The sequence below is a fragment of the Equus asinus genome, chromosome 3 (assembly GCF_041296235.1).
Source record: "Equus asinus isolate D_3611 breed Donkey chromosome 3, EquAss-T2T_v2, whole genome shotgun sequence".
In the NCBI taxonomy this organism is placed as follows: Eukaryota; Metazoa; Chordata; class Mammalia; order Perissodactyla; family Equidae; genus Equus; species Equus asinus.
Window position 1 is genome coordinate 17670981 of NC_091792.1, and position 24158 is coordinate 17695138.

Genomic DNA, 24158 nt, shown 5'->3' on the forward strand with positions numbered 1-24158 from the left:
TATTTAGAACATGAAAATTAAGTAAAATAGTCAGTTAATGAATCCATTGTTTTGCCTTGTGTATCTGTTAACTATTGCCACAATCTTGCTGCATAATAAACAGCCACAAAATCTCAAAGGCCTACAGGAATACACATCTATTTTCATGCATCTGTGAGTAGGCTACAGTTGGGCTGACCTAAGCTGGGCTCAACTGGGAAGCTCTACTTCAGATGACAAGTCTGTCAGTTAGCTGGGACTCCTTGACTCAATAGCTGTTGTTTTCCTTGTGCTACCAGGGGACTGGCAGGGACATATTGTTCTAGCGACCGTGACAAGGTACAAGAGGGCAAGTATATTTCAAGTCTCTACTTGTGTCATATTTGTAAATATCCCATTGACCAAAATAATTATTGTGGATGAGCCCATGGTCAAGAGACAAATTCCACATTTAGGGGGAGGGACTGTGTCATTGCTTACAGGGAGGGTGAAGAATTGGGGTCAATGATTCCATCTACCGCAGTTGTATCTTTAATATAAATCAAATTATTTTTCTGTTTTTCAGCAGTCTTAATAGAAGCCTTATGTATTTTATAAAATCCAGTATCTACTGGGCAAAAACAAAAGTGAAGAAAAAAATTGCTGGGATATTTTCATTTGTTTTATGCTACATTTTCCTTTTGATATGTGTCTGTCACATTCAGATTAACATCTATGAAAAGGGTACTACAGGATGCTTTTGCAGGGTGTTTGTTTTGAAGAATGGTATAAAAATTTCCATAAGTTTCATGTGCAACCACACATATTTTAACTTGATCTTTTATTCTGCATTTACTTTTGGGCGTACTTAAGAATCTGTTAAAATGCAGAAATTATGCAGTATTGATTTCAGGAAAAGTTGAAGTGGTTACACATGATTGCCTTTGCCTTAAAAGAAAACCTTATTTGGTTCTAATTTGAACAATATTGAAAGCACAACAAAACTAGCTTTTTATTATGTCACCACACATTTAGCAAGTTATGGAAAGCATTTTGTTTCAAGAATGGAGTTAACTGTGTCTTGTCCGCACTTCTAGCCATTCTTGTAATTTCTGGCTGCTCTCCAAGTCTGCCTGTTGTTACTCACACATATTTCTTTCCTAGTAAGAAATAGATTGAAATCCCAGGAACATATGTTGTTGACTGCTAGAAGAATTTTAGTGGTGAGAGATTAATGTAATTGCTTTTGTTTGAGAAATATAATTGGTCATAGTTACATACATGTAGCTTATATAAGAAATATGTTCTGCTTTAAAACTCATTATGTTTATCTGTGCTTTAAAAAATTAAACTAAAAAGAATCTCAAATGTCTATCTTCCTTCTTTCTTCATATTCCAAAATACTTGGAATAGAAACAGTACAAATTGGTGTGAAACACATACACAGATAACTAAATATACACATAACTTAATTTCAAAATATTTATTAGCCTAAAATTCCAAAAGGAGGAGTATTCTATTTCTAAAATTAAATGTCACTTCCTCAAATATTATCATTATATAATGTTTCTTTTAGAAAGTGTTTTCTATAAAACAGTATAGTAAAATGGTGTTTAGTATGTATAACATTTTAATGCTTATTTTCCAGTAAAATGCAATGGTTTTTCAATTTTTCCTTGCCTTTCTAAAGAAAAACTGCCCCTAAATGCAGAGATTTACTTTCTGATGGTCCCTGACCTTCAGTAGAGTTTGGGCCTGCAATAGACCTGTGTTCTCAAGAATTTATGGTTCACTCACCCATGCAATAGTGCCTCTATTGGTTTTCCCTAATAGGTCACAACTAGCCCTTGCCAGTCTTTCCTAGCGTGGGATCATAGGTCTTTTCTCCAAAATTTGATTTCTCCCATTTTCTTTAAGATTTCAGTTTCAAAGCTTTTAAAGAAATACCGTCAAGATGAGACAGTACACTATTATTACAGCTACCACAGTCTACTTTGAATTAGGTCGGTTATACATCATAAATAAATAAATACCTAAAAGCATTGTTCACAGAGATGCTCGGACCTTGCATACCTATGTAGTCCAAACATTACGGTCCTGACATTTAGGACTTTTTCAATGTAAACTCTTCTTTGCTAGGGCCTTCTCATAACTAAAATATGAGTCACTTGCAAACCATAATAGATTTTGGCTCTGCAACATGATGAAGTGTTCTGGATGTAGTGAAACATTTCACCCAGACTCATGGCAGCAGAATTCCCAGTGGTCACCCAAAATAGGGAAAGAAATGAAGAACAAAATTGAAGGAAATATGCAAACCCTGGCACCATCCTTTCATGGCAATACAGCTCTTTATTGTTGTTAAGAAATGGAATTACTTAGAGTTTAAACCCATAAATGATAGTACTAGGAAGTGTTGAATTTTCTTTTTCCTAATGGCTGAATTTAACTCTAAACTTGAAATTTTAAAAAGGAGTCAGATATATGTTCTACCAAATGAAAATATGTGGTTAGTTCTACAAAAAAAATAATGTAGAATGTCAAACTTTCTGCTGAAATTTAATTAGACCTTCTGCTATGTAATCTCAGTATATACAGGCTTTGACATAAATTTACTAAATAAAGCCTTGTTATTGGAAGCCTAGATAGCATGCAAAACGTGTCAATCGCATTGAATTAAATGAGTCATGTAGCGTTTGGCTTCATTTAAAGAGAGAACACGTGAAGCTATTGCCAAACAGTTTAAATATAAATTTGATTATTTACTTGAGCCATGGTTTTGATATTTCTATCCTGACATCTTTGTTTAATACATGTTGCTCTTGATTCCCAAGTTTAATGTCAAGTCACAGAATGTTCCTTTGCACACACCACCCTGGCTCGGTGATGTTGAGTTGTCCCTTAGCATTGAGCCTCTCACGGCATTGCAGGCACACTCCTACTGCACACACACTCATCGCAGGCAGGAAAGGTGGAGTTTTCCTTTTCAAGGCCAAGGGAAGTGACAGCTCGGGCGTGATGTTGTACTGATCCCCGGGTGGATTTCAATTTGGTGAATTTGCTTTCGACTTCAACTCCTCTCTTGAGCCTCCATACAGAACATTAAGTGGTGGGTCTCAGCATCTTGTTTCACTCTGATGAAATAAAAATTGTTTTGAGTGTAAGATTAGACTTTTTTCTTCACTAAATTTCAGTAGCACCTACACAATATAAACTAGGACATCATCTAGCAAAGTGTTATTGGAGTGACATCATAATGACCTATTAAGGGTAATGTACACTTGAACAAGCTCAGTTATTCTTTCAGGTTTACTCATGACGTTTGTACTGTTTAGTGTAGCTGCTTCTGAAGTAGTGCTGGGCCTTGCTTAGGATCTTAAATACCAATCTCCCAAGTGGGAGATTTTCTGAACAAAATATACATAAGATGTTTTTCTGAAGCTCTTTAAATTTCAAGTCAACATTCTGAGTATGAAGTTATTGAATTATCAGCTATGACTTCATAGCATAAACATTTTACATGCTGGCATGATGGGCACACAAGAACTAAGAAATCAATAAGATTGCATTGGTTCTAAATATCATTGTAATATAGGACAACTTTGATTAATCACTACTTATACACCAGTAATATATCTATTTTATTAAATATGCTGAGCATGTGACTCCAATAAAAATGTAAAAATAACCTGGGTTTGCTTTTAAAACAGAATTATCTCTAGGGGAAAAGTTACATGCTAGGCATGGATAAGTTATGAGAATGGAAATATGAGCAGGACAATTCTTACTTTCAAAATCTCAGAGCCTAGAAATCACTAAATTGAGCAGAACAAATGACCTTCAGTAACCTGAGGATATTTGCAATGACCAATTTCTGCAATATATGAATTTATTAAAGAAATCAGAGCAAGAAAATACTATTACTGAAGAATATTCTTGGCAGAACTGTTAATTAAAAAGTGTATTTGAATACAATCTTGATGGCATTATCATACTATCTTTGGAGGTCATACGTGTGAACTCTAAGCATTATTTTTGGTGCAATGCTTTGTCACAATTTATGTGGCCTAGGTTATAGTATTATTTGAGGAATTTCATTTTGGGGTGTCAGTTCCACAAAAATAAAAAGACAATAGTGTAAATAATTATGTTTGCCATGAAAAAAACAACTAATCAAGCACTATTTACCTTGGTGCATCTTCTTTTTACTATTTTATAGTTGGTGTATTTTATGTCCATCCCACCAAATGATCTTAATCATTTCTGAAAATGAATATTTATGATTATGTCTTTTAAGAAAAAGAAAGCTTTGTAGACATTTTAAAAGCAATAACCTTCACTGATATCTACAGAGAATTTAACTACAGTTTCTTTACTTACAATATATACCCACCACCTTTCTGCCTTGTCATGAGAACTCTCACAGATTAGTTTCCCTTAATGTAAATATGAAGGAACTTAAAAATGAGCAAGAATGTGGTAAAAAGTATATATGGAGTAGACAAATATTAATTTCTTCAAAAATCATTTTTCTGTGGACATCAAATGCATATTTGTATGCAAGATCATTGTCTTCATGCAAAGATTAGAGGCATTGATCTAAGGCATATCATTCAGCTTGCTCCCAGCTCTGGCTCTCTCTGCAGGTCTCTGGAAAAATCAATGGGCTAGTGTTAGGAGGCTGATGATGGTTTTTCTTAGATAGACCACTTGACATTTCAATGCCTCGCTTTTGATTCTCTGTAAAATAAAGGAGATGGACAGATGATATTTAAGATTCCTTCTAAAATTTTTAATACATCTACTTGCAAGTAAATAGATTTCTGAACTTTTACTACTGTAAAGTCTATAATTTCCCAAAAGGAAAAAAAACCCGATTGTTTTTCATCCTTATTTTATTAGGAACCATTTTATGTAGGTTGCGGGAAGGTTGTGAATTAAAAATATGTTTTAGTTTTTTATCTTGATTCACTAAGAACTACTTTATTTAGCTTGCAGAGAGGTTATGAATTTAAAAATATGTTTTTCGTTGTGGTTGAGATAGTAACCACAGTGCAATTATCAGTTTATTAACCAGGGAATGAGCTCATAGTGGATCTTGCTATTTTAGTCAATTCCTTAGCTGCGACTAAAATGTAGTACTTTCATAATATCAATTTAAATAGATGAAATACCATGTTTTATGGTTATATCTACACATATGTAATGATTTGATAATTGCTATTGCTCATTAACAATTACTAATGGATTATATACTTGTAATCTGATTCATTCACTTAAAAAAATAACGATAAATCCCCAAGACATAATATCATTCTTGATGCAGTGCAGGATAAAATGATAGATTGCATATTACAGAAAAAATTTTAAAAGAGGAAAGCCTTGCACTAATTTCATAGCAACTATTTGCACAGTAAGATTTTTGGTTTCTAAATATCCATTTAACTATTCAGCAAGCTGAATATCAAGGACTCTTTTCCTTCGGCATAAGCAAATTTAGTGACAATATGTAAAGCCATATTCTTTATTTAACTTTTACTTTTATTAAACTACCAAAAGACTGACCGTTTTTGAATTAATAGGTCATTAGCTCCCTTAGTCTCTGTCATGTTTTTGCCTCTAAATATAATTGTTCATTTACCAGGGTTTCACTGCCCAGGGATCAGGTGTCTGAGCTGAGAAAGTCATTATTCTGGAGGTACCTAAATGGTGATGGAGGTGGTAGCAGTGGACAATTGGCTGCAGCTGATGTTTTTGTTATGATTAAGTCAACCACAAAGCTGCCAACTGCCCCTGTAATTGTAGCAGGTGAAACCACATATGTTCCCGAAGGGCCAAATAGCTAGGACAAAGGTCAACACTCGATAGGCAGACGTAAAATATGCAACTGCCTTATCTTCATGGTGTAATGTTTCTTTCATCTTGGAGAGTCAATTTTCATGAACTTTCAGAATTGATACCTTGAGAATGCTGCCTAGACTTAAATTATGGAAGCTGTTGGCAGTTTTTATTTGCTTTGTTTTCATTTAAAATACAGCCATTTGTGAAGGGAAGCTTCCGAGTTCAAAATGAGATTTTGTGGGTTTTTTTCAAAGTGAGTATTTTGGTGCACTTATTTTCTTTATTCAAGCCTAAACAAATGTACAAGATAAATGTAAAGCATTAAAGGGGCAGTGCTAGCCCTCAAAGCTTAGCTATGCAGTAGTTTTTGGTTTGTCTTGTGAAAGAATGGAATGTATTTTTCAACATATACATTGTTTACTTTAGGAATTATAGACTATTTTTAAAGAAAGATCTCAGAATTTTAAAATAAACCACTAATAACCATTGTCTGTATTATTTAAAGGGATCTAAATTGTACAGAAAGAAAAGAGTCTTGACTTAATTCTTGTTTCCAGATATCTTCTCTAAACTTTGTTTGATTCCTGTGTTTTATATGATAACCTTTCAAAACAAATCATACCAAATCTTAGTCCAAAGAAAGCATAGTAATGGAATAAGACTCTTAGGTTGGTGGCAGATCCAAGAGTGAGCCAAGCACATGTGAGGATCTGGAATCGTCAGGAGGATGGTAACCGCCAAGGGCAAGATGTAAGCCAGTTTAAAGAATGATCATTGGCGTAGGGGGCAAACTTCTTGGAAACAAGATGTCAGCAATGTGTTTTCCCAAAGATAACTGTAAATGTTTCTATTTGTATATATTTCTATTTTCAAACTTTCCTTCTTCCGTGCAAGGGACCATGACCTCTCTTATTTTCTTCTGTATTTTTAGTGACTAACGTATGCCTATTACGTGGTAGATTCTACAATATTGAATGAATAAACATTGTAATCAGTGACCACTTTATAGACAAACAGAGTCCACAGTCTTGGAATTCTTGATGGGTAGACACATGGCACAAAGGGTCAGGAGAAGTGAAGGGGTTGCAGGATAACACCTACCTGTGCCAATGAGTTCACATCTCCTCTCCTAGATAATTCGTGCTCCAGGAATGGAGAGAACTTAGAGAAGGTGGGCAGAAAGCTTTCCAGGAATCTCTGAGAAATTGTGGAGTAGAGAAGAGGGACTGAGGGACTGGACAATTAAGAGAAAATACCCAGATTTTCCGAAAAACAAATGGAACATGAAGTTCTTAACTTTTTGATTGACAATCTAACACTGATTTTGGGAAAAAAGACAGCCTGACTTATTAAATGGATGACCTATGGTATCCTTAATCAAAAATATAACCTTTGCGTATATCAGAATACCATCATGAAATGTTCTAGATCTGTGTTCATAACTGGTTGATTATGGCCACATTCAGAAATGTTTAGTTTTGAACTGATTAATATATAACTAAATTTATTCTTTCAAATAAAAAAGGAAACACTTTTCTATACCTGAAATGATACAGTTGGCCCAAATCTCATAGAGCATACATGACGAAAGACTTCTAGTGCTCTGCCTAGGGATCACCTAGTCTAGTTTGTGTTTTATAAAAAATTTTGACACAGAGAAATTTATTGGCTAGCCCAAGGTAATATGTTTAGTTAATTCAAATGTAAGTGATCCAGATACCAGACAGCAATAATATGCACATTTATGAAAATATATTTATATAGCTGTGACATATATTTTTCAAGTATGATTCATTGTGTTTATTGAACACACACTCCTACACATGAGAGAGACGGGTTTGTATAGTAGTAAAGAAAATTTACTGACTTATTGGCTCTGTGGCATTGAGTAATTACTTAACCTTTGTACCTTTGTTAACTCATTTCTCTAATGGGGAGATAATATTATTTGCTTTTGACGATTTTATATGTATAAATACGTGTGTGTATGTGTATGTATGTACACACACACATATACCCTAAAACAATTTCTGGCACGTGTGCTAGTTAGTTTGTTATAACTATTAAAATATAGAAGGGGCTCACTCATTTCATGCACTCACCATTTACAATCAGGAGTCTTTCTGGTCTACCCACATGTTTCTAGTGCGTCGTACTGTTTCCTGATGCATCTTTGATGTCATATTTAATTGATGCCAATCTGGATACTCCCTGCTCTCGATTTAGTATTCTTTCCTACATACACACACACACACACACACTCATATACACTTACATAAACACACACTCATATATGCACATTCTCTCATAACTATATTTACAAAATCTCTCTCATGCACACACACACCCAACCTCACACAAGGTTGGCATGTTGATTTCCATTTAGACCAAGTGACAAAATTATGGATGAAAGATAATTGAGAATCTTAAAAAAATTCTATTAAGTTAAAAAGTCAGGGTTAAATTATGAGCTACTTGGATCAGTTGTCTCTTATTCTTCATTTATTTTTCTACTGTATTTTAGGACTATGCAACATCTATGAAAATTCGCACATATGTAATATGAAGATAATTTCTGATGAATGTTAATGATTATATTCTTGGATGACCTTCAGATGAGATTTCAGAGTTGTTGATTCTTAAATCCGAAGTTTTTAGCCTTTTGAGTTACATGTATATGTATGTATGTGTGTATTTCACAGCTCTTCCTGCGTGAAAGCTTAGGACATATTCACCATGTACCAGAGATGAACAGTGAAGTGTACTGGTTGAATTCAGGTTGTAGGACCTAGAATTCTGATTTAGTGAATCCCTTTTCTCAAGGTCTCTCTCTGGCTCTAAGGAACCCATAGGTCTGTCCTCACAGCTTGAAAACCGAGATTAACTTTTTACTGAACACTTTCCTCTGCGATAAGCATTTTGCCAGCATCATTAAAGTTTAGTCTTCATAAAATTCTCTAAGACACATTATTATCCCCATTTTAAGATGAGGAAATTGAGGCTAAAAGAATTAAGTGCTCAAACTTACCCAGCTAAAAGTTGTAGAGCCATAATCTGAACGCCAGTCTTTCTAATTCGAAAACCCACGCATTTACAACCATTCATGGAAGCCGGAAATGCTCCTTATGGCCTGCAGTTGGAGCTATTGTGGATCTACTCTGAAAGGAAGTGTAGAGAATGATGCTAGCCAAAACCAAAACCAGAAGTGACATATTTCTGCATACCGAGACTGCCTGTCTTAACCATTTCCTAGACTAATTTAAGCCATTTGTTATTATTAAAACTCTCCTATTAAAAGGCAGAACTAGAGGTATAATATTTACTTAGTACTTAATTTTGTATATTGTTTTATGGTGGCGTCTTTTTATCAATCCCTCATCCAGTTATTTGCATGGTTCTCCTATGTTCCCATTCATTCTCTGTCAGAGAATAATGACAGTCCTACCTACTGCTTCTCCCTCCACCCCACCCCATTCCCTCTCCTCCTGGAAGGGAGAAACCAGAATTCTTTTGCTCTCTCCTCATATTAGTCCTCATCACTCTGGGATCTGATGGAGTTTTTACAGTACAACTATAAAACATGACATTTCATCCTGTAAGAAAAATGTCCTGGTTATATCTTAGCTAAATGGATGGGTAGATTTTTCTTCCTGACTTAACTTTGTGACCCAACTGGGGAAACTTTCAGTTTTATTAGCAGCTGTCTTCCCTTTTCTTATCAGATATTCAGCTTTTACGGCACCTAGCTCAAAAGAGAAAACACATGGTTTGAAGTTATTATTTAGACTCCACAAATCCTTCCTTCTAAACAATTTTTTCTTAGGTAGAGAAACAAATAGCTTTGACTAGGATCTTCCAAACCTGTTAATATTTACCATCTATATAAACACTGCATCTGAAAGGAATGGTTGTTTAGCTTTAGTCACATTAAGAAGCCCTGATACGAGTGGAAATAGAAAAGAAGACGTGCGTGCGCATTTTCCCCCCAAAGGTTGCGAGCTGGCTTTAAAGGGGAAAACTCTGAGAGTTTCTTAAAACAAAATGTGAACGTCTTTATTTTCCCCAGACATTAGTTGACAATATGTCAACATTTCGGGAAGAAATTTTATGCCACCTCATCTGTGTGTCAGGCAACATTTAATGGTTGAATGACAGACAGTCGTAAGTCTGGACATTTCTTCACTGATGCGCATATCTGGGAATCAAAATGGCGGTTGCTCAGTGGACCTTTTCTAGTATAAACTCCAAGGCGACTATTTAAAATCAGTTACTGTTAACCAGTCAAATGATCTTTACTTGGATTTTATATTTTCCTACAAAGATTTCACAACTTTCTCTAGGGTATTTTGTTGTTTGGATGTTATGTATAAAGATTCTGACCTTTTTGTGGAAGGCCTTGTTGAATGGACTCCTGGTATACGCTTTAATTGGGATCTTGCAGACATGTGGGGCCTTCACGTGTTGTTTCTTCCTCTCCTTGTAGGTAGAAATAACACTTCAGGATATCAATGACAATCCACCGGTATTTCCAACGGATATGCTGGATCTCACTGTGGAGGAGAACATTGGAGATGGATCTAAGATTATGCAACTGACAGCCATGGATGCTGATGAGGTAGCTCAGAGCCTGCTTCTGAATTTTTGAAACCTAGTATTACAGTGATCTATCAAATTTCTACTATATGTTGACAAATCTTATTACCTAATAGTTAATCTTGAGCACTGTGTGCTCTTTTACAAAGAATATTAATTGTTGAAATGTGATACAAGGATGCCAAGATAGAGACTATCTAGAGGTAATTTTCCTTTGATCCGCAATTCACAATTCAGTTAATTGCTGGTTACATTTTAGATTTCTTACCCGAATTATTTTAATTTCTCAAATAATAGAAAATATCTGCAGACATATCCCTATTTTTTATGCCTTTATCATTCCAATTTGCTATCTTATAGCAGCTAAGGATTGATTTTTATTTTATTTGGAATTGAAAACAGTAAATTATTTAAAATTTTTCATTTAATTTGCATATATATATCAAAATATATAATTCAATAATAGACATATATGTTAAGAAAATTGGGCAAGCTAACAATTTTTCAATTATGTTAATAAACAGGAATTTCTTGCCTAGTGGTGAATGTGAAATTTGGGGGTACAATTTCAATTACTATCCTCTATATTTATATTTTAAGTTTAGCTATGTAATCATCATGCTTTAGATGGAATGGCAACTTATATAATTTGTAATTTACGTTTTCCCATGAAAAAAATCCATTGCTTGTTTTCTCTTTCTTGCTAAATATAAGGTTTAATTAATGTTCTGAAGTTGTGGAAAGCGGAACAATGTTCCCAGACACCAGAATCCTCTTTCTCCTTAAGCTAAGCCCAACACAGATGGGCGAATTTAATTTCCTTACCGTCAATTAAACTCAGAATTATCTGAAAACTTGATTTTGGGCCTATGATTAAGATCTTTAAAAATTTATTTCTTTAACTTTAAAAAGATGAATAAATCAGTAAGATTAATTTTAACAGCCAATACGGAAGTGTAATGGCACTTAGTCATAAATTTTGCCAAAAATCTAAGAAAAAGGAAACAAAATACAGCATAAACATTTAAATGATTGTAGTTTTATGTTACAAAAGATTTGGTGTTTTAAGTTTAGTACCTTGTACTCAATTTTATATACAGAAAAGTTTATTCCTAATTCCAGCTACAATTACAAGAGTCATGTGACTGAATATTTCTATTACTATTGATAGATATGAATATCATCAACTATAATTTAGTAGATATTGCATTTTCTTAAAGCTTATCATTATTAATATATATTTAGGTATTTCAATTCATAAAATTTCATTAACTCATTTAGCAGAATAGCAAAAATGTAAGCTCACGCAAAAGACAATTCATGTCAAAGAGTTGTAAATGTAATGACTATTTCATTGGCTATACTCTCTGTAGGAATAGAACAAATGAATCTTATTTATTTTGAGTGATTTATTCTAAGAGTGAAGCAATAATGATGTTAATTATAATATTTATACAGTCAGCTCTCCATTTCCAAGGGTCCTCTATACATAGATTCAACCAATCATGGATGGAAAGGCCTATGCTGGTTGCATCTGCACTGAACATGTACAGATTTTTTTCCTGTCATTATTCCCTGAACAATACGTATAACAACTATTTACGTAGCATCTGTATCGCATTAGGTATTATAAGTAATCTAGAGACAATTTAGAGTATACAGGAGGATGTGAGTAGGTTGTATGGAAATACTACACCACTTTACATAAGGAACTTGAGTATCTGCTAGATTTCATTATCCACAGGGGGGTCCTGGAACCAATCCCCAGTGAATACTGAGGGATGACTGTATACTCTAATAAGGTATAAGACTGATTATTTGAAGGAGATGCCAACATTCAACCCTTTTAATAGTATTCTGTTGATACTGTTATAATTTTATTTCCATCCCTGTTTTTTCTTTTCAAGATATAGTAAATGAGGGTTAATACAAATGCAGTGCTTCCTGCATGTTTATTTTTCTCCGTCTGACTTTTCTATATGTGTTTGTATGTGTGCACACACTTGCATTGCCTTCAAGTTGATCTTTTGAGATATGTTTATATTTATGATGACTTTTGAGGATGGCTTGGAAGGTCCTTCTGTCTCTCTGGATTTACATCAACACTGGTTTTAGTGCACTTTGTTTTATTTCTATCAATATTTGTTTTTTAAGTTTAAAAAAATGTAAATAAAGGGGCCACCCTGGTGGCATAGTGGTTGAGTTTGCATGATTTGCTTCAGCAGCCCACGGGTTTGGATCCCAAGCACAGACCTACATACCACTCATCCAGCTGTGCTGTGGCAGCTTCCCACATACTAAATACAGGAAGATTGGCACAGATGTTAGCTCAGGGACAATACTCCTCACCGCCCCACTCCCCCGAAAAAAGTAACCTTGCGGACGTTATTGTTACAGCACAAAATTGAGGTTCTCTTGCCTCATGTGCATAAAAAAGCCAATTATTATGGCATCGGCTTTTGGGAAAAGAAATCAGCTTCCTTGCTAGATCCATCTGTGAGGAGACAGAGGCATATGCTCTTAGATCTGTCTCCTTGATTCAGGGCTTTGGCCACAATTTATGGGATGAGGGGCAGGGCGGTCTGAAGTGTGGAGATAGATGATTGGAAGTAAGGAGAAGTGAGGTAATTGATGATCTGGGCAAGGGTAGTCAAGCTTCATGCCTCTTCATAGGACACTTATTCAGAAAATGGGGGTGTTACCATGATCTGTGGGTGGATTTTTTAGCTCCTTGACATAAAAAATGCCACTTATCCAGCACTTGCATGAGCTCAGTTGATTGGTTGGTGGTCTCAACCAGCCTGAACTGGACAAGGGCTTCTGATTCCTGAAAACCCACTCAATTATTCTGTTGATAAGATGGGGTCAGTTGAGCTGGTCCTGGAGGACTAGCCCATGGTAGTTACATTATCACTTAGACATCCTACAAAAAACAAATACTGAATGTAAGGTGATGATATCTAGGATATACAAGAAGTACAGTAGAGGTGAGATAGGGTGGGGAATTAAGGGGCAGAAAAGTGCAAGGCTGCAAAGCAGGAATAGACCAAGGAAATGGAGGGATGGTTGTTAGCAATTCAGGGGAGAGAGGAATGCTGAAAAGTTGTGTTGGGTGTGACTGTACCTGAGGCATAAAGATCTATCGCCTGTACTTTGTAATCAGATCTGTGTCTTTGGGGAGGTAGAGGGGTAGGTAGTGGGGGAAGACAGGAGAGGATGGAAGATTAGGAAGTAGGTTCACCTACAACTTTAAAGGAAAGGAGGACATTTCTGTAAAGCTGCTCTTGCACTATTATTTTTTAAAGATTAAGCTCAAGAAGTTGCTTTCCTTCTTGAATACCTTTTCTCTTAAATTTTTTAGCAGCATTTTAATGACTACTGATTATTTCAACTCCTGACATGAGGAACTAACATTTCGTTGGCCCTATGCCAAACAGAATGGATACCTAGGCTTCTTATGGCATTCAGAATTATTGACTGTTCCTTTATTTGAATGGCTTATAATAAATTAATATTGATGGTTTTAGATGAAACTTTATTTTATTTTCTACTCTATTCTCAGCTTCTTACCTCTTAGTTAAATTTGAAAATATGTATATGTATATTTGAAATGCTTTCTCTCTTACCAAATGTTTTCTTTCTTCATCTAATTTGAGTTGGACTCAATATTGAAATGCAAGGGCTTTCTTTTCCTTGTGATCAGCATGAAATTGTCACACAACTGTCCAATGGATTGATTTTGAAAGATTAATAGAATGCTTTAAAATGCTAAGATTACGTAGGTCATCAGCAACTTATGTGTTGACATATTCTTTATTATTTGTATACTTTTGCTTAATTACTAAATCAAACATGAAAGTATTAGTATCTTAAAGAAATTCTGTTAGGGCACTGGAGAATAATGCCTGGCTAAGGAAATCAGTTTTAAAAACAGCATGAACATTTTCAACTTAATTTAAATATCATTTGAAACATGTGTTGGATCAAGATACACATCTTTCAGAAGCACGTGACTTTGTCAGTCTCTTGTTTCCTTTTATAAACAGAGTTATTCTGCTTGTGATGGGACAGGATACCCGAGTTTTGCTTCATGGTATCATACTTGTTTTTGAAAATCCTATTTAAGGTTGTAAATGCATTTGCAATTTATAGCTATTTACTTTTAGAATTCCTTCCACATGCTTTGTCTCTTGTTCCTCAGGAGAGCAGAATGTTTTTAACCAGCATTATTTCCACCGTGCTACAGCTGAAACATGATATTTGTTTCTTGTGGTATTGCTGATACTGCATATTTTGGATATTAAATAAATAAATAGACTTTTCAAAAGACCTAATTAAATCGTTACTCTTGGCCAGACATTTCAGACATTCACTAGAACTATTAATTCACCGCATCAGCTGATTTTGAATACAAAACAGAGTGTTTTATCAACAGTAGTCGATTCTGTTTGGAAAAACTGTCATAACTTTAGGATTATTAACTATCATAGTCACTTTGTATACAGGGCATTTCTAAATTTCAAACAATTTGTGTAATAGCTTTAAATAAGTTTTTGTTTCTTTCCTTCCCCCTAATTTCCAAATACTTACCATTTTAATAGGTCAGAGTTGAACGTAGCTGTTTTCATACCTGGACTGCTTTACTAGAATAATGGAATTCCTTGTGAAACAGAACAGATAGTACAGAATGTGGTCAGATTAGAAGTCTAAAACTCTCATTGAATGTTTTTGTTAAACCATACAATTACAATAAATATGTTAGATACTCCATGTACACCTGAATATACAAGATAAATGCGGGTAGTATGTCAAACTCAGCTGTTCTATTACTAAACTGAAAAATGCTTTGAGGCATTCACTTTACTAAATTTTAATATTGGCTTGGGGAATGTAGTACAAAAATATAGCAAATGCCACTAGATGCCATACATTTTGAAAGAATATTTTTGCCTTCAAGTGTTAGAAATCATCCCCTTATATGTTTGGCCGTGTAAGATAAAATATATTTAATCTATGAAGGAAAAGATGCATGGAAACTGCAGATGCTCTCATATCCCAGCATGTCAGCCTTATATTCCCGCACAGCCTAAATTTATGTTCTTCCTAATATCTTTCCTGAGAATTCTTAGCCTGGATATTTTAATAAGTAAAATTCTAGAGATTGATAATTGCAAAAGTTAGATTTATTCTATATGAGTATATGTAAATCAAAAAGTAATTTTTGAAGTCAACAATTCCAACACACTTATATCTCAGTGTCAAGACTCAATAATTACATATAGTAGGAAATCAGAAAACATATTTTCCCTGGGATATATAGCAACTCTAATGATATTTTGATTCAAATTACTCATTTGGAGACATATCAGTCATCCAATACACTTAACCTATTGTATTTCTCTTATTAAAAAAATAACAAAAATAGGAATAAAAATAACAACTAGTCATACACTTACTATTTCTCAAGTTCATTATATATTTAACTCATTTAATCCTTGCAAGAGTGCTGTGTTGTAGGCAATATTGTCACCCCAGTTGTCCAGACAAGGAAACATAGGCTCATAGAGGTTAAGTAGTTGCCCAATGGCACACAATTAATAAGTAGCGGAGCAGGATTCAACCCCAAAAATATGACTCCAGAACATCAGATCTCAATCAGCACAGTGTATAATATTTAACTCGATATTTCAGTTATAATATACATAGTTAAAAATATCTAAATCAAACTGCTGATAATTTTAACAATATATAGATAGGTTTATAATAGATTTTAAAACACTGTGAAGTTAGCATGCCCCATCATCAAATCCAGATGGGTGCTTTAATTTTAATTCTCCTTAATTTCTTTACTTTTGGCTCTGCTCAAACCTACTCTTTCTTGAAACCTTCCCCTTAACCTCTGTGGCACGCCTTCTTTTGGGTCTCCTCCTGGATCCCTCCTCTTTCTTCCTCCTTCAATCTCTGTCTCTGTTCCTTCTCCCCACTCTTTAAATGTCCATATTCAGGCCTTATGCTGCTGTTCCTTTTTCTATTTATTCTAATTTAAATTATCAACCTATCTTGTGGCTTCAATTGTCACCTACATATGTTGACATTCATATCTTTTTCTCAACTCCCTTCTCAAATCCTAGTTGCCACATAACCATTTCTGTGAAACTACCCTTCAGTCTTTTAACATACCATACACAAAATTTTCCTGTATAATTTCTCCTGCATCAAAGTAAATCTTATCCTGAAATCTTCAGCATGAGTATTTGCCTAATTCCCAGCCAAAGTAATTTGAAATTAAAAAAATCTTTTTGCTTCTTTTTTACTTTTACCCATCACATAGAATTGTTGAAAGAAGGAAATTGAGAATATATGGGAATGTTCAACAAATGAGGACTATTGTTTCTATTATTTCTATATCCAATAATCTCTCAGATCTTACTAATTTGTCCTGTGCATTATGTTGGGTACATAATAAATTTAGAGTCTAATTTCCAGAGCAGGATAGCCAGGGGTCAAACTCCCATATCTCAGTCTCTTTATCTTCAAAATGGGGATAATACTACTTCTCTAAGTGGTTTGCCTTTAAGGATTAAATCAATTAGTGCCCATGAAGTGAGGCGCTCAGAGCAGTGCTTAGCACTTCATAAACACGGAATGAATATTCTGCTTTCCTCAACCTTTCCATTCCTTCTGCCAACTTCCTAGTTCATGCTTCAAAGTTTTTGAGGACCACAACTCAAAGACCTGAGAGAAGATGAGAAATCATCCCTGCTTTCACTTTATAGGACAGGGACTTGGAACCTGCAAAGAAACAGATTGTGCAAAGTTTCACCTGGAGGAAATGAAGCCCCAGTCTCTTGGGCCCAAATTGTGCTCCCTATCTGCCTTCTCTGAACCCTCCCCACTCTAGTCCATCCTACATTATCAAGAGCCTTAAAAGATTGCTTCCAACTAAAACAAGATGAGTGGTTTCTTGGCTGTAAAACTCAGACCAGTTTGTGTTACAATGCAGATTCTTCAAAATGTACCCATAATGTAATATTTTAGCTTGACTTTCTTCTTTCGTTCTACGTTGAATCTCTCCACACTGCCCAACTGTTCAACAGTGAGTAAGCCAAGCGCATCATTCTCCTTCCCTCTGCACTTTTGCCTCAAATGTTTGTCTTTAGTCTTTGCTTTTAAAACATAAAAAATGCCATTCTACGAAACCCAATTCAGCTCCACACACACTCTCCATTATTTCTTCCCTGCATAAATCAACTCAAAATTATCCCTTTCTCTTCTTGGTTCTTATGGTGCTTATTACAAGCTTCCTCCATTTAGCACTTGCCCAAATGAATGACCTTTTCATGCTGAAGCAAGAAGAGCACAAGCTCAGAGTCAGGTAGATGTGGGTTTGAAATCTACACTAGCACTGCAGTGCAACCATGTGTAAGTTAACAAGCATCTCGGAACCCAGTGTCTTCATTTGTGGAATAGTATGTCACGGAGTTGTGAACTGCAGTAGGATAATGCATACGTAGTGCTTGGCACAGAGCAAGCCTTTAGCAAAACTTCTGGTTATGTGGTTAATAGTAGTAGTATCATCTGTATTTTCCACAGTGACAACTTTACTCCTTTCCATGTGTATATTTTCTGAATTAAAAAATTATGTAGCCAGTGTGTAGCAGGCTGAGATTTGAGTTATTCAATGAAGTGAGTGGTGAAAGACTGTGTAATGATGTACTACACTGGACTGTTAGCTTTTGAAATCTTACAGTATCGTATGAAATTAAGCCCCAAAGCCTCATTTTGTCAAATACGTATTCAACATAAGGAGCACTGCTCTTACTGTTCTAGTTCTAACAGTTCACATCCTCATCTTTTCTTCTTAGGGTGCAAATGCTCTCGTCACATACACCATCATTAGTGGAGCTGATGACAGTTTCCGCATTGACCCTGAATCTGGAGATCTGATAGCTACCAAGAGGTTGGACAGAGAACGCCGTTCCAAATATTCCTTGCTGGTTCGCGCCGATGATGGTCTTCAGTCCTCAGATATGAGAATTAATATCACAGTCAGTGATGTGAACGACCACACACCCAAGTTCTCCAGACCTGTGTATTCTTTTGACATCCCAGAAGACACAACCCCAGGTAGGTGATGCACCCGTAAGTGTATTTGTAGGGATCACCTTTGACTACAGTTATGGACTACATTTTGGCTGTTATTAATTAGTTTAATTAGTGACAAGCTTTTACCATATACTATTAGGTATAAAAATTTGTATGCTGAATTTTTGTGATTAACCATCTTTGCTACAATTCCCAAGCAAATTACTAGACTTCTGAGAGCAGATGAAGTTAGCCATCCATCTGATTACTAATTACAGATATTTCTGTTGCTGAAAGTATTTGTAACATGGGTTGGTAATTTTTCTGGCAACCACAATTTTGATACTGTTTTTCCACTTTAAATATGTCTAATGTGATTATGCTGCTGTGTATAGAAAGAGCAAAGAAAAGCATGTGAAAACCTTTGAGTTCTGGTTCTAACACTTACTAGCTAACTCTATGACCCAGGGCAAGTTACTTCATTTCTCTTAGCTTCAGTTCCTCCTTCCGTAAAACAGAAACAATAATTCCTGTTAGAATTATGGTCAAGGTTAATTTAGAAAGCATATATGAGTTTGCTAACATGTGGCTTGAGGATTTAGTAAGTGCTCAATAATTGTTAGTAGAATATGAATCCTGAATTAATTATCTTATTTCTCTGAACATGTTATGTCGTGGTTGTTGAGTTTAAGTACTTGATATCCATGTTCCTGGTATATGTGTGCTTTGTTTCCGTTATTGGAAATTCTTATCTAAAATTTAAATTTTATTCTCAATTACATTTGGAATGAATTTGCAATAATAAGGCGTATGTTTTGGAAACTCCTTTGACAAAGGAATGAAACACTTATAGATGACTTCTCATTGCGGTTTCTCTTCACTCCCCATGATGAGTTGCTCATGTCTGCCATGAAATTCCCATCACATTTATTTCTTGCCCTACTTATAGCAATGACCGTATGAGCTGTCAAGTGGTATTCCCTGGGCATAAGGCTCTCTTACTGCTTGGAATTCCCAGTTCCTGACACCAGCAATGGGCCCCAATATATGTTCACTGAATTCGTCAGTAGTTTGTGAATTTGCAATACCAAGTAGAAAAATAATGTCAGAAGTACTATTAATTCCCCAGAACATTTACATTGCAACATAAGATCTACTGGATAGCTCATATGCTATATGCTTTGTTAGTATTTGGGAATGTTGGTATCAGTGTTCATGTGGAAATCTGAAGAATGTTGTGTTCACTATATTTTCATAGTTATTCTCTAGCTAAAATATTTTACTGTACTAATAAATTTTTTTGGTGTCTTTGTGTATGTTCTCTTAGCAATACCCTTGTCCCATTAATTTTACGCTATTAATTTATTCTTTTTGATAGGTTCTTTGGTAGCAGCTATTTTAGCTACAGACGATGACTCTGGTGTGAATGGAGAAATTACATATATTGTGAATGAAGATGATGAAGATGGCATATTTTTCCTGAATCCAGTTACTGGAGTCTTTAATTTGACTCGAATATTAGATTATGAAGCACAGCAATATTATATCCTCACTGTTCGAGCTGAAGATGGTGGGGGACAATTTACTACCATCAGGATTTATTTCAATATACTAGATGTAAATGACAACCCACCTATTTTCAGCTTGAATGCATATAGCACATCTTTAATGGAGAATCTGCCTCTGGGATCTACTGTTCTTGTCTTTAACGTTACTGATGCAGATGATGGTATGTACTTTATTTTATATATTTAAAAAAATTAAAAATGTCATAGATTTATATTATATTTATTTGCTGCACTCATCTATCACAAAATTTCATTTTGTGAATATAGGTTCAAAATTGAGGAATAGATTTATCATTTAACTATAAAGGATTAAAAAATAAGTACTTTATCAGTTAAATTCTTATTTATAAGAGTTAAGGAGCAATTGTTTTACCTTTAGAAACGTTATCTTCCTTTTTGCCTCTTAAATGCATGGCGGTGTTGCAGTTAAATAACGCACAAGTCATTAAATGGCTTTTTGGTAGGTTTTGTCCATAAATAAAAATATTTGTTTATATATGTTATTTTAACTTAAAAGGATAAAATTTGGAAGAGAAAAGAAAACCAAAGTCTTAAAAAAAAATGCTTAAAGAATGCATAGTTTGACATTTCTGACTGAAAACTGCTCATAGTATTTTAGCAAATTTTCATGCTTAGACTCAGGGCCATCTCAGATCTCTAACTTCTGTTATATGATCAAGTTGAGATTTTTCATTAAATCTCGACTTTACATGTGTTTGACTTTTATTTATGGCAAAAGCATTTGACAAACTTTCTTTTAAAATACGACTTTTCTGGCCTTTCTTCTAAGATCCGTTTGGCACATACGCATATCAGCTAGTATTGCCTTAGAGATAACACTGTACAGATTATCAGTCTTTAACTAAACTGTTTGGAAAATTAATACCTTGTTTTCTCTTCTGTTAGATGCAGCTAAATGTCCTGTCAGTTGAAAAAACAAGAGACAGCACTTTGAAGAGGAAATAGGCCTCTAGCCCCAGGATATGCCTAGTGATTTAGGCATATCAACCTTAATTTAGAATTTCCTGGTCTTACTGACTTGGATGATTTATGTAATCTCAGAATACCATTCTATCTCAACTTTCTGTTCTATATTTAGTTTCCTTTCAGGAGTGTCTAGAAATGTCACTTAGAAAGATAGGAGAGGAAAAAAGCACAGTATTTTATATATATTTCAATTCACAAAATTGGAAATGCTTTCTTTAGGATTCATTGAGTAAGTGCGTTTGAGGTTTTCCCCTCTTATTCAAGTTAGTATTGGACACTTGATTCTAAATTAGAAGTGGCTGTAATAATTAGCACCACTACTATTGCTAATAATATTAACAACAATGCTCAACATTTGCCAAGTATTAGTATGTACCCAGTCCTGACCTAAGAGTATTGCATACTGTATTTCACCTCCATCAATCCAGCTCTGTGATTGGCCCCAGTTAGACGTTTGTACACAATTGAGGTTACTCTCTATTTAGGAAGTTGATTTCTCTAATACAACCTTAGTTATTTCACCTGCTCCGTGGATATGATGTTTTCTTATTTGTCCTTGTGACTGGTCACTACTTTTCAGTAGTGAAGAATTTTCTGCCATGTTTCTTTGTGATTTATTTATTATGTATTAGCGAGAGCCCTTTGTTTCATAGGGTTGTGTGTTCCTCTGGAATAAATTTCATTTATGCTCATACTTTAAAATGTAGAGAACTGGGAAAATAGCAAAAAAGAATCTTTCTTTGTGAAAACCTGCTGGAATATTCCATGCACACGTATCCATAGACCTATATTAACCATTGACTTCAAGTTACTTTTCATAGGTTTTTTTTTCCCCTTTAATTGTGCTAGGTAAAAGTTTCAAGCTGCGTTTTCCCATTGTTTTAGTTTTGAATACTTTTATCAGTGTAATTTCCTGTACCTTGACCTAAAATATAGGACACAATTCCTATTTTCTCTGAATTTCAAGGATTACGATAAGAGTGTACAAGGGTAACCTTGTTTGTTTAAAATTGCCGTCTCAGTTACACTAAATAGCTGTCAAAGTATTTCACAAACAGTATTATTTAGACGTTATTTTAATTAACAAATTCATTTTAATCTCTGATCAAGAGGTTCCTGATGAACTAATATTATAATATTCTTAGATAAAGAAATTTTATGTGAAAATAAACTTAACATTTTTTGTTATCTATATCTAGATTCTCTCAGAGTTTAACCTAAAATTTTAGGTTACATGATCATTTAATAAGAATAAAGCAAATCTATTGCTGTTTTCACAAGATAAATAGTGTATGTCTTAATGTCAAGGCTTCCATACATATAGTTAAGAAAGGATTATATCGAGGCAAAATATTAAAAATTAAAGCTTCATGGAAATATTCTGGCTTTGATAATCATTTTGTTATTATTCTAGAAATAAATTCATATACTCTTCAAAATATTGGGGAGCCATAGAGTGTTTTGAGAATAAAATAATTGTAATTATTGCTGAATAAATTTACCTATGTATGCTACATACACAATGCAGATCATTTGACCTGTGAAAGGGTTTCGTAGTCCATTGCTCTGATGACCTTGTTGGAACTGCCTCATAAAAATGAATGCTGTCTGAAACACTTCCATGTGTCACAGCTGTGTGATAAGTTAGCAAATACTAGTTCATCACAGAAATAGTTAGACAACATTTATGGATTGTGAATAAATGTACACATTTCATGACAGAACTATATACCCACAGTTATGTGCTATATTTCCTGGAACTAAATTATTCATGAGACTGAAATAAAAAACAACAGCAAAAAAACCCAACACAACGCCCTCCACACAATAAAACTGCCAGAAAGAATTATGTAAACTAAATCACTTTCAGAACGTTGAACACAAATAGTTAGAAATATAGACTGTTTTAAGTTTAAAGATCTGGTGGGCTATAAAACCCCACTATATTCAAGTCCCAACACTTATGGGTAAACTATAGAATTTTAAAGTAAGGTATTTACTGTTTCGTGATTTGGATATTTGATGCAAAGAGCAGAGACAGAAAAATAGCCCGAGCTCTTTATTTTTCAGGATTCTACAAATGGTCAGGGAGAATTTTGAGTTTCAATCTGTCTGCATGTATTTTCTAGATGTAGAGCACATGCCCAGAGTCACTTAGACTTGTCAGGAATGAAAAGTCCTTTTCTTTACGGTAACGTAAATACAGCCGGCTCCCATGGCGGGGAAATGCAAAAGCAACGACTCAGTTCCTGAGATTAGAGCTGTTTCTTAGGTGGCATTGCAATATTTGCACAAAAGTAGTTATATTTTTATGTTTATTTCCTCAAAGTTAACGATCGTTATCGTCAGTTCATTTTTAATGTTACAACCTAATATCTCATATTTGTCATTATGAATTTGAATATAAAATCAAATTCTTTTTTTTCATAATTCTAATTAAAGTTTAATACTTCTTTCTTCCTCCACCCACCTACTCCACCAAACTTTTTCCCTAAAGAAGAGGCTGTTCTGCTGTTTGCAATGAGGCTATAAAATCTTGGTGTCCTGTTCTCTTTTGCCTCTGCAATTTAGTTGTTTACTCAAGGAAGTGGCACACACAGTGCGCCAAGGGTGTTCAGATTGTTGACTGAATTGCTTGCATTCCAGTTGATTTATGTGGAAATGCTGGGTGATCACTTCACAGCCATGTGCAAGTCTGTCAGTATTTTTAATTTCTTTTGATCTTGGGCATGAAAAATTTTACAAGCTTGCATAGAACTAAATTTTATATCTCTGTTTGTTAGTATTATTTTTAATCCAGATGTTTTCATAACTTTTTCTCAATTATAATTGTGGCTGAATTTGTTCCTCAAAGAATAGGAATTCAATATTTACTGTTGGATTTAGCCATAAGAAATGCAGAATATATCTTTAGAGAGTAATTTGATTTTAAAAAATATTAAATATATGTAAAATATATATGAACATATATATTTTTAAAGTCAAATTACTTTCTAAGGAAATAGATATATACAAATTACTTTCCAAGGAGACAGATATATATCTATATATCTATATATTCCACTAGCTGATGGAACTTTTTTTTTGCACCAGTGGATGGAATTTTTCTTCCCTAAATCCATGGAA

General features: G+C 34.5%; 1 protein-coding gene across 3 annotated transcripts in view; it reads left to right on the forward strand.

Annotated features, from left to right (window-relative positions):
- Positions 1-24158, forward strand: part of FAT4 (FAT atypical cadherin 4) — a 158506-nt gene that overhangs the window by 59469 nt on the left and 74879 nt on the right. For all 3 annotated transcript variants that reach the window (XM_044767261.2, XM_070504723.1, XM_070504722.1), the window contains 3 exons: positions 10283-10414; positions 18258-18519; positions 19856-20206. In XM_044767261.2, the coding sequence (XP_044623196.2) occupies positions 10283-10414; positions 18258-18519; positions 19856-20206 (745 nt within the window). The remainder of the gene's footprint in view (positions 1-10282; positions 10415-18257; positions 18520-19855; positions 20207-24158) is intronic.